Source organism: Protopterus annectens, chromosome 3.part1, assembly GCF_019279795.1.
Source record: "Protopterus annectens isolate FY-2018-M chromosome 3.part1, PAN1.0, whole genome shotgun sequence".
Lineage (NCBI taxonomy): Eukaryota > Metazoa > Chordata > Ceratodontiformes > Protopteridae > Protopterus > Protopterus annectens.
Window position 1 is genome coordinate 1551861710 of NC_056732.1, and position 13883 is coordinate 1551875592.

General features: G+C 40.0%; 1 protein-coding gene across 2 annotated transcripts in view; it reads right to left on the reverse strand.

The window, feature by feature from the left end:
* LOC122798561 overlaps positions 1 to 13883 on the reverse strand; it is a 1002482-nt gene that overhangs the window by 363728 nt on the left and 624871 nt on the right. For both annotated transcript variants that reach the window (XM_044067615.1, XM_044067614.1), the window contains exon 4: positions 2404 to 3174. In XM_044067615.1, coding sequence (XP_043923550.1) covers positions 2404 to 3174 — 771 coding nt within the window. The remainder of the gene's footprint in view (positions 1 to 2403; positions 3175 to 13883) is intronic.

Here is a 13883-nt window from a genome sequence, read left to right on the forward strand (position 1 = left end):
CAAATATAGTCAGGCTTCCTACTCTCACACCATCAGTAAAGCACATACTTCTTTCCTCATATAAGTCCTCTACCAGAAAATTATATCTCAGTAAATGGAGGAGATTCTCTTATTGGATTCAGAAAGAAATATTGACCCTTTTTCTGCGCCTATTAGCTCTATTTTGGATTTCCTGGCAGAATTGTTTCATAAAGCTTCTGCTGCAGCTACTATCAGGGTTCAATTGGCTGCAATTTCCAGTTTTCATGCAGGTGATGTAACCGCGAATTTGATGTCCCACAGATTATGCAGAGCATTTCTGAAGGCCACCTGCTTATTAAGACCTCCCTTCAAGGACCCTCATCCACCTTGGGACCTAAATTTTGTACTCTCTCACCTGATCCTTCCTCCGTTTGAGCCTGCATCAACATGTGACATCAAATTTTTATCATGGAAAACAATTTTACTGATTGCTATCACATCTGCCAGAAGAGTCTCTGAGCTTCATCAATCAAACCTCCTTATATGATTTTCCATAAGGACAGGGTGTCTCTGTGAACTAATCCATCTTTCTTACCGAAATTATGCTTGGAAGCTAATCTTAATCAATTTATTGAGGTTACAATTTTTTTCTCCAGTCATGGCAAGAAGGCAGAATATGCACTCCATCAGTTGGGCATACATAGACAACTTTGTTTCTATTTACACAGAACTAAAATCTTCAGGAAGTCTAATCAGCTGTTCATCTCCTTTTCAGAGGATAAAAAAGGTGGTCTTTATTCAAAGGTCACGATTTTGAGATGGCTTTCAAATTGTATCACATTTATATACACTACTAACAATAGACGTCTCCCCTTTAGAGTCAAAGGTCACTCCACAAGGGTGATTGCAACTTCATCTGCATTTCAGGCTAGACTACCACTAGATATATTTGTGGTGTGGCTACGTGGGCCAAACCTCACACCTTCGTTACTCATTACAAGGTAGACATGGCCTCCAGGGACAGGGCCTCTTTTGGTTCCACTGTCCTGAAAAATATACTCCCATGAGCTGCCCAGGCTATATGGTGCTAGGGACGCTGTCCCAACCAGTAAGAATGAAAGCAAGATAGGACAACATAACATAAAGAAGTTATGTACCTACCATAACGTTCCATGTTTGTTGTCCATCTTGCCTTCATTCTTACATCCCACCCTCCTTCCCCCAGCCTAGAATTTCTGGAGGACCGAGAAGAATTTATTTCCTTTTACCAAGGAAGTTTTCTGACCTTCTCTCTCTCTCTCTCTCTGTGCAATGTCCTGTAATGCTGTACAAGTTGATACTTACTTTAAGTATCGGCAAACAAGATCTGAGGTAGCACGCCAGTGCATCATGGGATAGGATGTTCAGCCACAAGCCAAGTGGAAGACTCTGAGCTTTAGGATGCGGCTGAGTTGGAACCGAGGATCAGTTCCAAGCCCAACCAGTAAGAATGAAGGCAAGATGGACAACAAACATGGAACTTTATGGTAAGTGCATAACTTCTTTTTTTTAGCAGCAATAGGTGAAACCTAAAGCCTTCTTACCCTCATCTTTATATACAAACTAATTCTGACAACATGCAATAGTGTATGTAAAGGGAACATTCTTTACCTGCATTGTTGCCCAATTAAAGTGTAAGAATTTCGGCAGTCCCAATCTTTCACTGTACTCTAACACCTCCACTGTACACCCCAGACCCCTCAAATTGTACAGGATCAGAAAACAGTGTAGGTAACAACATATTCCATTATCTACCCATTTGTGCAACTCCATTGCTTAACATACACAAAAATTGATGAAACAGACATTTAATACATACAATTCAGTGAAACATACTCAGATTACATAGCAATTGACATTAAATGGCAATTGACTAACAGGAGTGAATAACAGCATGGGATTACAGCACTCATGCTTCTTGAAGGACAGTACAACAATAGCCAGGAAAGGTTAAACTGTGGAACTAAGTCCGTTATAAGATTACTATCCAGATGACTTTAGGGCTTTGGTAAATTTTAACATTAACAGTGAGACTGATAAACTCCAAGATTGCTACTAATTCTCAAAAACTGAACTGACTGATTTATTTTCTTTACAGAGGTGATTTGCATTATAGGATATGCATAACTGTGTAATGATCATAATGATGAACACTGATATAGTACTATAATACTATAAATCTCTTGTCAGGTATAGACAACGTCAGTACCATTCATAGAAATGTGGCTATTGCAACATATACTGCCTTGCAACACATTACATTTTTAATGCTAAGGGTAGTCACACGCACACACTTCTCTGTATATAACATGTTAAGGAATCTTGTATTGTATTTATGTGTTATTGATATAGCAGTATTTTATACAGAGTAAAAGACAAAGAGCACAATGTAGAAACATTTACCTGAAAAAAGCTGTAGAGAGTATCCCCAGTGGTGCTACCTGTACTTCCATTCCAGTGCTCCATAACACTGATAATTCTTTCTAGCCACACGAGCATTTGAGAAGCCGGTTCTTCAAAAAGTATAAGCTCAAGACGAATTCTGCTGTAATCTAGGTCACTTTTGTCTGGTAAATAACAGTAGATAAATTCTTCATATGTATCACATGCACTAGGATGACCTATGCTTGAGTTTTCTGCTCGAGCCTTTGAAAAACTATCAAGGAAATCATCAACATTTAGGATCATGCGATTTTTAAATACAATAAAAATATCATCTCTGCGTTTCCATGTCTTCAGGTAACTCTTCATATCCAGCATTCCTTCTAATTCATCTTTCCAGAGGCAGCAGAACACAAACTGCAAGCCATAAACATTCAATTCTTCCCTTTTATCTAGCACAGAATATATCAGCCCAGCATTGCCTAAGACGATTGTAATATTGGTTATGTGCTTCTTTCCCATTAACTCTGTAATTGCCACTGTTATGGCTCTGTTTTGTGTTGTACATAGCAGAATGTATTTCTCCACACATATACCTCCTTTGCTTGTGAATCGTAAAGCATCTGCCACTTGCTTATACAAGGCATCAGAACTAGAAACCACATTGAAAACTTTCCAGCCTTTGGAGTGAATAAAGTCGAGGAGGGATGCAGTAATATCCTGTGTTGGCACTGGTCCATCCAGCTTTATCACATGGGTCAGCATGTCAAATGTTAAATGGGAGACTGCGATCTGGTAAAAAATAAAGCAAAACATTTATTTTCTTAATGGTATACAGAGATTATGACTTGTTTCTTTACGTTCTTAGTTTTGTTTTCTCTCTCCCCCCACCTGCATTATCAAAGATAACCAGCTTGTCCCTTAGTCAATCATGTAATTATTCATTAATGTTTATACTCTAGAGGGGTTCCCAGTGGGTGTGGGTGTATATCAGGGTTCAGCTCTGAGCCTACTGCTGTTCATACTGGTGATGGACTACATTAGCAAACAGGTTGGAGGGGATAGATCAACAAAGCTGCTGTATGCAGACAATGTGGCAGTACAGGCAGACTCTGAGATAGAACGTCAGCAAAGGATAGGAGAATGGAATGCAAATCTGAAAGCACATGGGATGAAACTAAGCACAGATAAGATAGTGATAATGGCAGCAAATTGGGGAAATCAGAAAAAGCTGAGAATTGAGATAGAAGGGAAGATAGTGGAACAGCTTAAAGGCTTAAAATATCTGGGAGGAGTAGTTGAGGAGAAGGGTAGTCTGAATGAAGATGTCAAAGCTAGAATCAGAGGGGCTGCAGCTAACTGGCATAGAGTTTCAGGTGTAGTCTATGACAGAAAAATGCCAAAGACACTGAAAAGTAAGGTGTACAAGACAGTGGTGCAACCAGTACTACTGTATGGTACAGAAACCTGGGCAGTAAAAGCAGAACAGTTGAAGAAGCTAGAGGTGATGGAAATGAAGTGCCTGAGAACGGTGATAGGATGCACACTGTAGGACAGATGAAGAAATGAGGACATAAGAGCAGAAGCCAATGTAGCTCCAATTGCAGAAAAGATCAAAGAGATCAAATTATGGCGGTTTGGGTACATGTGTAGAAAGGCAGATGACAATTTGGTGAGGAAGATTTGGGACAGGCAGGAATAAGGTAAGAGGAAGCGAGGACATCGAGCAAAGAGGTGGATGTATTGTGTGAATGAAGATCTGCAACAGTCAGGCATGAGTGTTGAAGAAGGCAGGAGTGTGGCACTGAATCGAGAGAGTTGGCGACAGTTAACACGATACCCCGACCCCATGTAGAAAAATGGGAAAAAGGGGGCTGATGATGATGATGATGTTTAGACCCCAACTGGAGAATAAGGACCCCACTGCAGTCAATCCAAGTACTGTTCCTTCAATGAAATGGGGGAGGGGGGTGTTGTGATATACTAATTACTTACACAGCTCTAGTGAATGTCCTGTCCTTCTTAGATATGTTTCACTTTCTAACGGTGTTATATTGACCAATTTTGTTCCACTTCCCATCTGTTTTCCCATTAATACAATGGCCATAGCTGTACTGAAAATTATCAGGCATTATCTTCCAAGACTCAGCCATAAATGGGGCATAAATTTGGGAATATTATGATTCTGCATTACAGTGAAGACTGAGCAAGCTTGAGTGCATATATATAAGTATCTGTAGGGGAAGGTGTAAATAACTCTTTATGGCAAACAGGAACAAAGCAAACTGTGTTTATAAAGCACACATCTTACGTTTTACGCACATTACTTATGATTGGTAATACAGACAATGAATCTGAGAAGGCAGCCACTGTGTTGATACTTAACCAAACAAAGCCCAGAAACTGCTTGCAACAGACTTATAGGAAAAAGGCTGTTGACCATAACACTGAGGAAATCCCTTTCCTTGTTACAAGTAATGCCACTGGTTCTTTTACATCCATCTGGACATACTGGCACTGGTAGAACAAGCCTTGGTTTAACATCTGTTCTGAAGGATGTACACACCAGCAAATGCCTTATACTGTAGTCATATGCCACTGCTTTTCACATATGATCCCAGTCCCTGCTATGTTCAGAGGTGCACATACTTTCAGATATGTTACACTGTCATCTGGTCACACAATAATAACACAGTCAACATTTTAAAAACAGTATGCAGAGCTTACATTGCAAGCTGTGCCATCATGGTTATTTGGCAGTTAATTTGTGGCTGTGCTTTGTAAATATTACCAGTGTGTGATATACATGGGTGATAAGATTTTTGTCAAAAATACCTAGTAAACACTGCACTGAGATTGTGCTGGTGTATTTAAATGCTGTTTTGGTGCAACTGTTCATGAAATGGTACAGTTCTTTTGCTATTAATGTCATCTCCATAGCTACCTAGCTATGTTGTGTTCAGTCAAATGTGTGCCATTATAATTTCATAATGTCTCCAAAGTGATGAGTGACTGCTTAGACCACTGTTAGGTTTGTTTCTTTTTTAATTATTACCATTCTTACAGCTGCTGCCTGTGCATATTTTTATTTTCTTGCATACTAGATATAAAACTGATATTTTGTGTGCACTGAAATTCATTTGTTTTCTCACTGAGATCTCAGACATGCTTATGTTTGTCCATCAGTTTATGGTCCCACATTCTCCATCTCTGTTTTCATCCCAGTGGCCTATGGCCCTTAGTGTGTCACCCTTTTTGTCCTATACCTTATTCTTACTTTCATCTACTCTCAAAGGCCTTCTTGTTTCTTCCAAAACTGAACGTTAGATGTAACTGCATTTTCATTAACAATGTTTGCATTCAACTCAAAAATCACTGCCTGTTAAGATGTTTCTTCATTTGAGACACCATCTAGTTCTTATTGCAAACAACTTTTGTATTTAGGAATGTTTCACCTTTGTTTTTGTTGTGACAATTTTTTCACATTTTTTTTCTTTACCACACATATAAGTACAAATGTTTTCATTCTTCATCACAGCTGTTGTACAACTGGGTAGTTTTATTTTTTCCATTTTGTTGCTTGTATTTTCTCATAACATTTTTGGGTGTTTGTGTTGGAAAAGGTATGTGTCATAATTTGTGGAATTGTGAATGAATATCACATTTATATTTTGTCATACATAATATCCTCTAATGACAATGTTGTGATGATAACATAGACTTGGAGCTCCTCCTTCTATTTGAGCTTGATGCTGAGCTGCTATACCAGGCTGTGGTGCATGACCTGGTCCTTGACTGAGAGGACCTGACACATGATATAGAAGTCTGATGATGTGCCTGTCTTTTTTTTGGGATTTCACATCAGTGGATGCAGTAGTTCCTTGTGGCACTTAAGGTGCACAGCCTATTTGGCCACCAAGCATGCAGACTCACCCTGGGGCAAATAAAAAACTGTCAGCAGTGTGCCACTCATAAGTCCATGTACTGATGACTTTCCTTACATATACCATGTCGCACTGTAGCCATCTCTTGCTGTATGGACAAGGCCTTAGTTCTGTCTGGAGCCAAATATGATTGGTGTTTTTGCCTCACACCCACATGTCAAGGCTGCACAGTGGGTAATTGAAATTCTGCCATTATCATACCTTTTTTCAGAGGCTCAGCATAACTACAAGAAGTTGTTGAGCTGCATGGGGATTCACCCTGTCCTGGTATTGGCATTCTCATGATGCATTGTGTTGATGACTGTATCAATAATGACAGAAGTATTTACCTGGGGGAGTGGTTTCTGTCAGTACACGTAGCAACATTTTACCACTGTCATCAGGCTGTGACATGAGTATGAGAGCAATGGAATCATTGTCAATACCCATCTAAGATGTCAGCATCAGCCAGCTGTGATGCAGCACAGCAAATCACTGATGTCTGATTCGCTGCTGTACCTGTGAACAAATAATAAGTGCTATTCACTGGCTGTTAAAATCTTTAAAAGTATTACTACAGTTGGAAAATAATGAATTCTATAGGCCCCATATGCTGTTTGTTGTTGTTGTAGTACTGATACTGTTGATAATGTTAAAGAATGTGATGGAGAAACATTTCAAATTTATATACTGTCATTTATTATATTAAGGAATAAATGCCATATTAACACATACTATGCAGCAGCACTGACCTTCTGTAACTGCTGTACGGGCATGATGGCATGCCAACTAGCCAGTATCTATGCCACCTTGAATAAAACTAATGCCATCCTCTTCCTCCTCTGCATCATTGTTATCTCTTCATACTGACAGAAAATACTCCTACTGCTTTTGGAGGTTGGTGTTGAGAGGGGTATGTGTCACAATTTGTGGAAGGTGTTAAATTTTGGACAGTGGATGCCCCGTCACTAGTGATAGTATATCTAATTGAGTTCTCCCTTGCCTTACTCCTGACGCAGGACACTGTGTCATTAGGTCTCTTCCAACACTCTGTAATGCACAATTTTTCCCCATATGTTATTTATTTTAGCTAATGCTTAGTTCCATACCTTAGCTCAGTTTGGCTTCTTTGGGCCTCCCCTTTCCAAATAGATGTTTTCCATATGTTTTAAGTCCATCCATGAGCAAACAGTTCTCAGAAATTACATTATCCGTCCTTGTTTTGCTCCCTGATGCTGTGACATATCCGCTACAAATAGTAAATTGAGTATTACTACTGTAACCCTGCACTAAGTATAATAAATCAGAAAGCTACACTTTTCTGCAGCTATGTCACACAATTCAGTATGAATGCTGTCCTTAAACAATATCATAACATTTTTTTCTACATGTATAGTTCTCCTTTTTGTGTGGATTTGTATTGTGTGTGTCTATCTGTCGGGTCTATATTAAATCACCGAATGCTTAAAAAAGCTAACGGTGATTGATCGACCCTATGTAAGCGAAAACTTACAATGTCGAAGTGTCAGAACAGCGATTTTTTTCCAAGGGAAAAAAATCGCTGTTCCAACAAAAAAATAAATAAATAAAACTGAATTTCAAACAATACATTAAGTGGGGGGCTGTGCCCCTCACCCCCCCATGTGGGGCTGCACCCCCACACATCCCCTACGTAAATATACCAACTCTGATACCGCACTACAGTGCCGAAAACGGCAAAGTACCAAAGTGGCCAAGTGAATTCTTTCCCAGGGAAAGAATTCTCTTAAGAGCCGCTTCACTATTTTGCATTTTCAGCCTTTCCAGTTCGACCAAGATGCATTCGAAAGAATGCGTCTTCGGTCTTCTAATACAGACCCTATCTGTCTGCTGTCTCTGCATGCCTAGGTTATTTCAGAGTCATGGAATACTGAATTGTAATGTGACATGCGTAAGAGACTGCAAGAGGTGTGTGATTACAGTGCAAGTAAGCTAAGGTACATGTGTGTATGGGGGTGTGTGTGGCTGTGATTGCAGTGCAAGTATGCTAAGATGTGAGTGAGGGGAGGGGGAGAGAATGTCTGTGATTGGACTTCAGGTATGCTAAGGAGTGAGTGAGGGGAGGAGGAGAGAATGGGGCATGTGATTGCAGTGCAGGTATGCTAAGATGTGAGGGAGGGGGACAGAATGTGGCATGTGATTGCAGTGCAGGCAAGCTAAGTTGTGAGGGAGGGGAGGGGGAAAGAATGTGACTGTGACTGCAGTGCATGTATGCTAAGGTGTGCTTTAACTATGGCTTTCCATTAGGCTTTGCAGAATCACGGTTATTAGTGGCACACAAAATGGTAAAGCTCACAAAGGTTCAACAAGTTTTATTAACTTTACAAAGTTCTTATTTAAATGAAGCTTGGAGGCACACAGGTCTCTGAATCTCTTTAGCATTCATACATAGAAGTGCAGCCAATGGCATTGGCAAGCTTGTACTATCATGAATGAATGATTTCATGATCAAGTTCATGCATTTGTGCTGCCTCTGCATGAACTTGTATGCACTAAGCACTTGCTAGAGCAGTCTGTCAGTTTCCTGAGCTGCTTACAGTTGCATGACACAGAGTGTGGTACAAACCCTAGATGTCTCACTTTCAGACTGTAGGCATCATTTTTCAGTAGACTCTGGTCAAGGTAACATGAGCTTTTCTGTGAAAGCTCAGGGCAGAGCTCCAGACTGGCCTGTGAAGGAGACTATGCTCTTCCTTCACCCATACTGCCAAACGTATAAGAACAGGCGTGAAGCAGTGGCTGGCAGATCTTTCCATCAAATGGATATCTGGAAAGACATAGCAGATGAACTGTCAGAGCTCACTAGCATTCCCAGGAGGGTGAACAATACTGTCACTGCTGTGACAACTTCTAGCATCGGCAGCTGCCCCAGCTTTTGCAGTGTGTGGCAAAAGTAGAGAAGGCACAGCCGGAGTCCTTCAGTAAATGTAATTTATGACTACATTAAGATAGCAAAGAATGACATAAATGTAAGTAGGCAACACTGTTGTAGTAACAGCCTTACAGTTTGTCGATTTGAATTATTTATAAGTCAATCAGTGAGTCATTCAGTAGTAATTCTAAAATATTACTACTTAAACTTTATAGTTGAAAGCCAGTATTGCTTCTGTAATGCAAGCTTTGCAGTTTCTCCACTTCAGCAAATAAAACATTCGAGTAGATATGACCTGCTGAGGAGATGCCAATTCTGCATTTTGTCCCTACTAAACATACTGTAATGGTATTCTCTTGAGGACAGCATCACCAATCAGCTGTTTCACATATTTTCTACTTCTATGTTCTTTGTTATTACATTTTCTTTATCGATGGAAATGGTTGTGAATGTATTGAAAGCTTTCCACCATTTCAAAGCTATACCACTATATTATCTACAGCAGCAGATTGTGTAGGCTGAGGAAGAAGAAACCATAGCAATACATGTTTGCAGTTAAGCATGTGATGAAGACCTACTATGTGAGTAACCCATGGAAGAAATTTTGCTTTGGAAGGTGGGGATGAAAGAAAAACATTTCCATATAATGGAAATCCTTTTTTGGTCAATGTTACATTTACATTGTTATGCAATCTATAACAATACTATCTGAATAAACAGATTACATTCATAACATCAAATGGCAGAAATGCCAAACAGCATTAACCCGAACACAAAAGGCCGAAACTCAAATTGCCTAAAAACTCGGCTGATGCTCTGTGCAGTGGGACAAGCCCCCTGCACCTCCCACACCCCATGCCTATTATACATACCAAGTCCAAGATCACATTACAGCTGGGAAAGGGGAAAACACCAGTTCCTGCTGCACCACAGTCTCATTGGCAATTTTAGTTTGGCCTTTTGTGTTCAAGGTAATGCCGTTTGGTGTTTCAGCCATTTGACGTTATGAATGTCAATGTAATCCAAATAAACAAATCATAAAATGTAATGAGGGGGCAAACACATCAACTGATAAATTATTTCTGTAGTTAGCTGTTCACCTGTAGTTAGATATACACTAGTACCAAAAATCTCATACTTTACAACTGACATAGGAAATTGCACTGCAAACACAGTTTTTGCCCTGAACCACAGCTTCTTTCACAAGAGGCTGTCACATGTTCTTTTGACGTTGTGACTACTCTTTCTAAATAAAAAGAAATTATTTACTATATTATACTATACTGTAATAGTTACATCACACAGTAGTTTTATACTCATTATTAGTTTATAATATTCAATCAGACTTGTCATTTATTTGTATGATAAATAGATTACTGTGTTAAATACAGTACTGTGCTAAATCATACCAGGTATCATAGTATTATTCATAATAATACAGGTGTTAGTACTGGAGCATAACAACCATCGTATTCTGCTACTTATGACTTCTTTATCTCCCTCTTTCATCTTCCTGTACAGATCCAGAGCAGCCTGGGACATGTTGGCTGCAGTCTTCCACAGCTCAGGAGAGAGCACCACCCCATGCTCATCATGAGCCTACTTCTCAGGGTAAGAGTGTTGGTTACTCTCATGCAGACGGCCCATAGCACAGCAGCCTGGAAATGCAACAGTCCAAGCTGCAGGAAATGGTGGAGCTGCACTTGAGAGCTAAGGAAATGTAATGAAGCCCATTTCAATGACTCCTGCAGTGGGTGCAAGACTCGCTGTCCTGGTTAGTTCTGACTATCATGCCACTAGAATCTGTGAACCCCTTCAACATTGGGCTCTGCTTGCCCAGGCTCCCCCAAGCAGGGAACTGCCTAAGGGTCTCTGGACTAGGATGACAGTGGCAGTGGTCCTGTGTCCCCTAATCCTCTATCATGTGTGTAAACAGCCTTTTGTTTCAAACCCACTCCTTCTACATTTCCACAACACTTACCCCATCATTAGTGGTGCATCATCTGTTTATCCATATATATACCAAAAGCCATTCTAGTCTTTGGGCATTAATAATTGGGAAATGGGGCATGAATGGTTAGGATTAAAAAGGCTGTTAGTCTGGTAACCCCCTATGATCCTATCTATCTTCTCTTCCATTAAAGGACCCAGCCAACTGTGTAACCCATCCCTGTCTTGTCTATGTCTGTACATTCCTGCTATTACACTTATCTCTTCCCTAACCCTCAATCCTTCCTTTACTACTGTTCCTAGTTCCCATCTTCCCTTATATTATTCCAGACAAAAGGGGTCTACCCCCAACAAAAAATTACAATTTTCTCCAACTTTGTCCAGCACGGCCATCTTATGTCATCCTACTGTGTTTCCTTTGTTTGCTCTCTCTCTCTCTCTCTCTCCCCTCTTTTTCCTACTTTCCTAGCTATCACCTTTTCATTCTTATAAAAAACATAAACTGTTGCCATTCAAAAGATACCTGCAGAGTAAGGCTGCTAGCAGGGTTGTTTTAATCGGCCATCCAGCAGTAATGAGCATGGGTACCCACATGTTCTCCAAGTTTCACAATATTAGTGTACAGCTGTACTCACTGACAAAACATGGAAACTTATGAAGATAGCTCAGGGAACTGCAAACACATGCAACAGTGATATACATGTGCAAAAGACACACACATTCCTGCATACTTCTCAGACAGCTTTACATATCCACTACTGCACAGTTTACCTTGGCAGTTGTTCACAGGCTTCACATATGGGAAAACCAGTACAACCAGTTCACACTTAAACTGCATCTGCATATTGGCGGTGTGCTTTTTGCACTTAGGAATCATAGGTTGTTTAATGCTACTGAGTCTTGTGATCATTATGCCCTGTCTGTCCCTACTCTAGATTGTCCCTCCCTTCTCAAGGATGGCTATGCAAGTCATGCTTGGGGTGAATTTATCAATACTAACCCAAATATCCAGGTCTCATTTAAAGGAAAACAAGTATATCACATTGCTTTAGCTGCAGGAGGAATCTGTTCCAGAGGTAATGGAGACTTTGAGTAACAAATCAGTCTCTCCACCTTATTTATTAACCTGCTCAGTCAAATTTAGATCTTTTGTTCTGGTATTTCTAGGACCGTCTGATCTGTGAGGGTATAAGAAATCTTGGTTTACTAAATCACTAATTCCTCAAAAAGAAAAGCATAGGTCTCCTTTGTAGAGCCTATAAGACACATGAAAGATGGACAGGTCTTCTAGTCTTTTCTAGTAGCTTAATGATCTTACACCTATGATCCTTTTGGTTAGAAACCTCTAGGATTTTTCCAACTGTATGGTATGTCTGGTGGCATGCATCCTGAAAGGGCAGTGAATTTTGTAATTAGTCATATCAGTGCTGAATATAAGGAGGCTAAATGGTTTGATCTGGATAATATTCCCTTGACAATCAACTGGGCATAGAATTTCCTGACATCTGTTGCTACTTGGTGGACAAAGAAGAGTGAGTTATCATCCCAGGTTCACAGGTCTCTAACTACCTTTTCATTTTTAGTAGGGTATAGTTAATCTATATGCTGGGAGAATGATTTGTCTGCCAAATGCAGCAATGTGCCATTTTTTCAGCATTTAATCTAAGGCCATTTTTTAATACCCAGACATTTAAAAGTGTAAGTTCCTGTTGGACAGCTTCTCTTTCAGAGAAGTAAATACCAAACAAAAGCAGCCCCAGCACTAAGCTTTGCTAGACACCATTGCTCACCTTCATATTTTCTGATACAACCTCTGCACCATGTTGGTCCTGTCTTTTAGCCAGTTTCCTATTCACATTACCACATAGGGATATATTTGCAATACATTTAGCTTATTAATTATGCTAGCATTGTGGATGGTTTTAAATGCCATGGTCAGATCAAGGTAATATGTGTCTACAGTGTGGTCCCTGTTAACAGCTTGCAACACCTTCTCAAAGAAGTTAACCCAGTTCAATAAACATGATCTACCTTTCACAAAGCCAAATTGCTGTAGATCTTGCCTGATGAGATTTTTAATGTGGATATTAATCAAGTCTGGGATGCACACTGTGGGACAGGTGAAGACATGAGGACATAAGAGCAGAAGCTAAAGTAGCTCCAATTGCAGAAAAAATCAATGAGAATAAATTACGGTGGTTCGGGCACATGTGCAGAAAATTAGAAAGCAATCTGATAAGAAGATTTGGGACAGACAGGGAGAAGTTAAGAGGAAACAAGGTAGTCCAGAAAAGAGATGGATGGATTGCGTGAGAAAGATCTGCAACAGTCAGGCATGAGTGTTGAAAAAGGTAGGAGTGTAGCATTGAATCGAGAGAGACATAGCGACAATTAACACAACATCGACCCCATGAGAAAATGGGAAAAAGGGGGTTGACGACGATGATGATTAATCAAGTCTGTTATAATTTGCTAAATGGACTTACAAATGAGACTCAGCAAGCTGAGGGGCCTACAGTTTCTAGGATCAGTAGCAGAGCCACCTTTATGGTGTGGTGTCAACAGTGCTGTGCACTGTATTTCTGTGACACAGAGGTTCTACCAGGGCATGTTTGGTATTATTTATCAAATACCTGGGTACACTATCTTGTCCCATGGAAGAAATGTTCTCAGTCTTGGACAACACGATTAGTACATGTTCTTTTGTGATGCTAAGA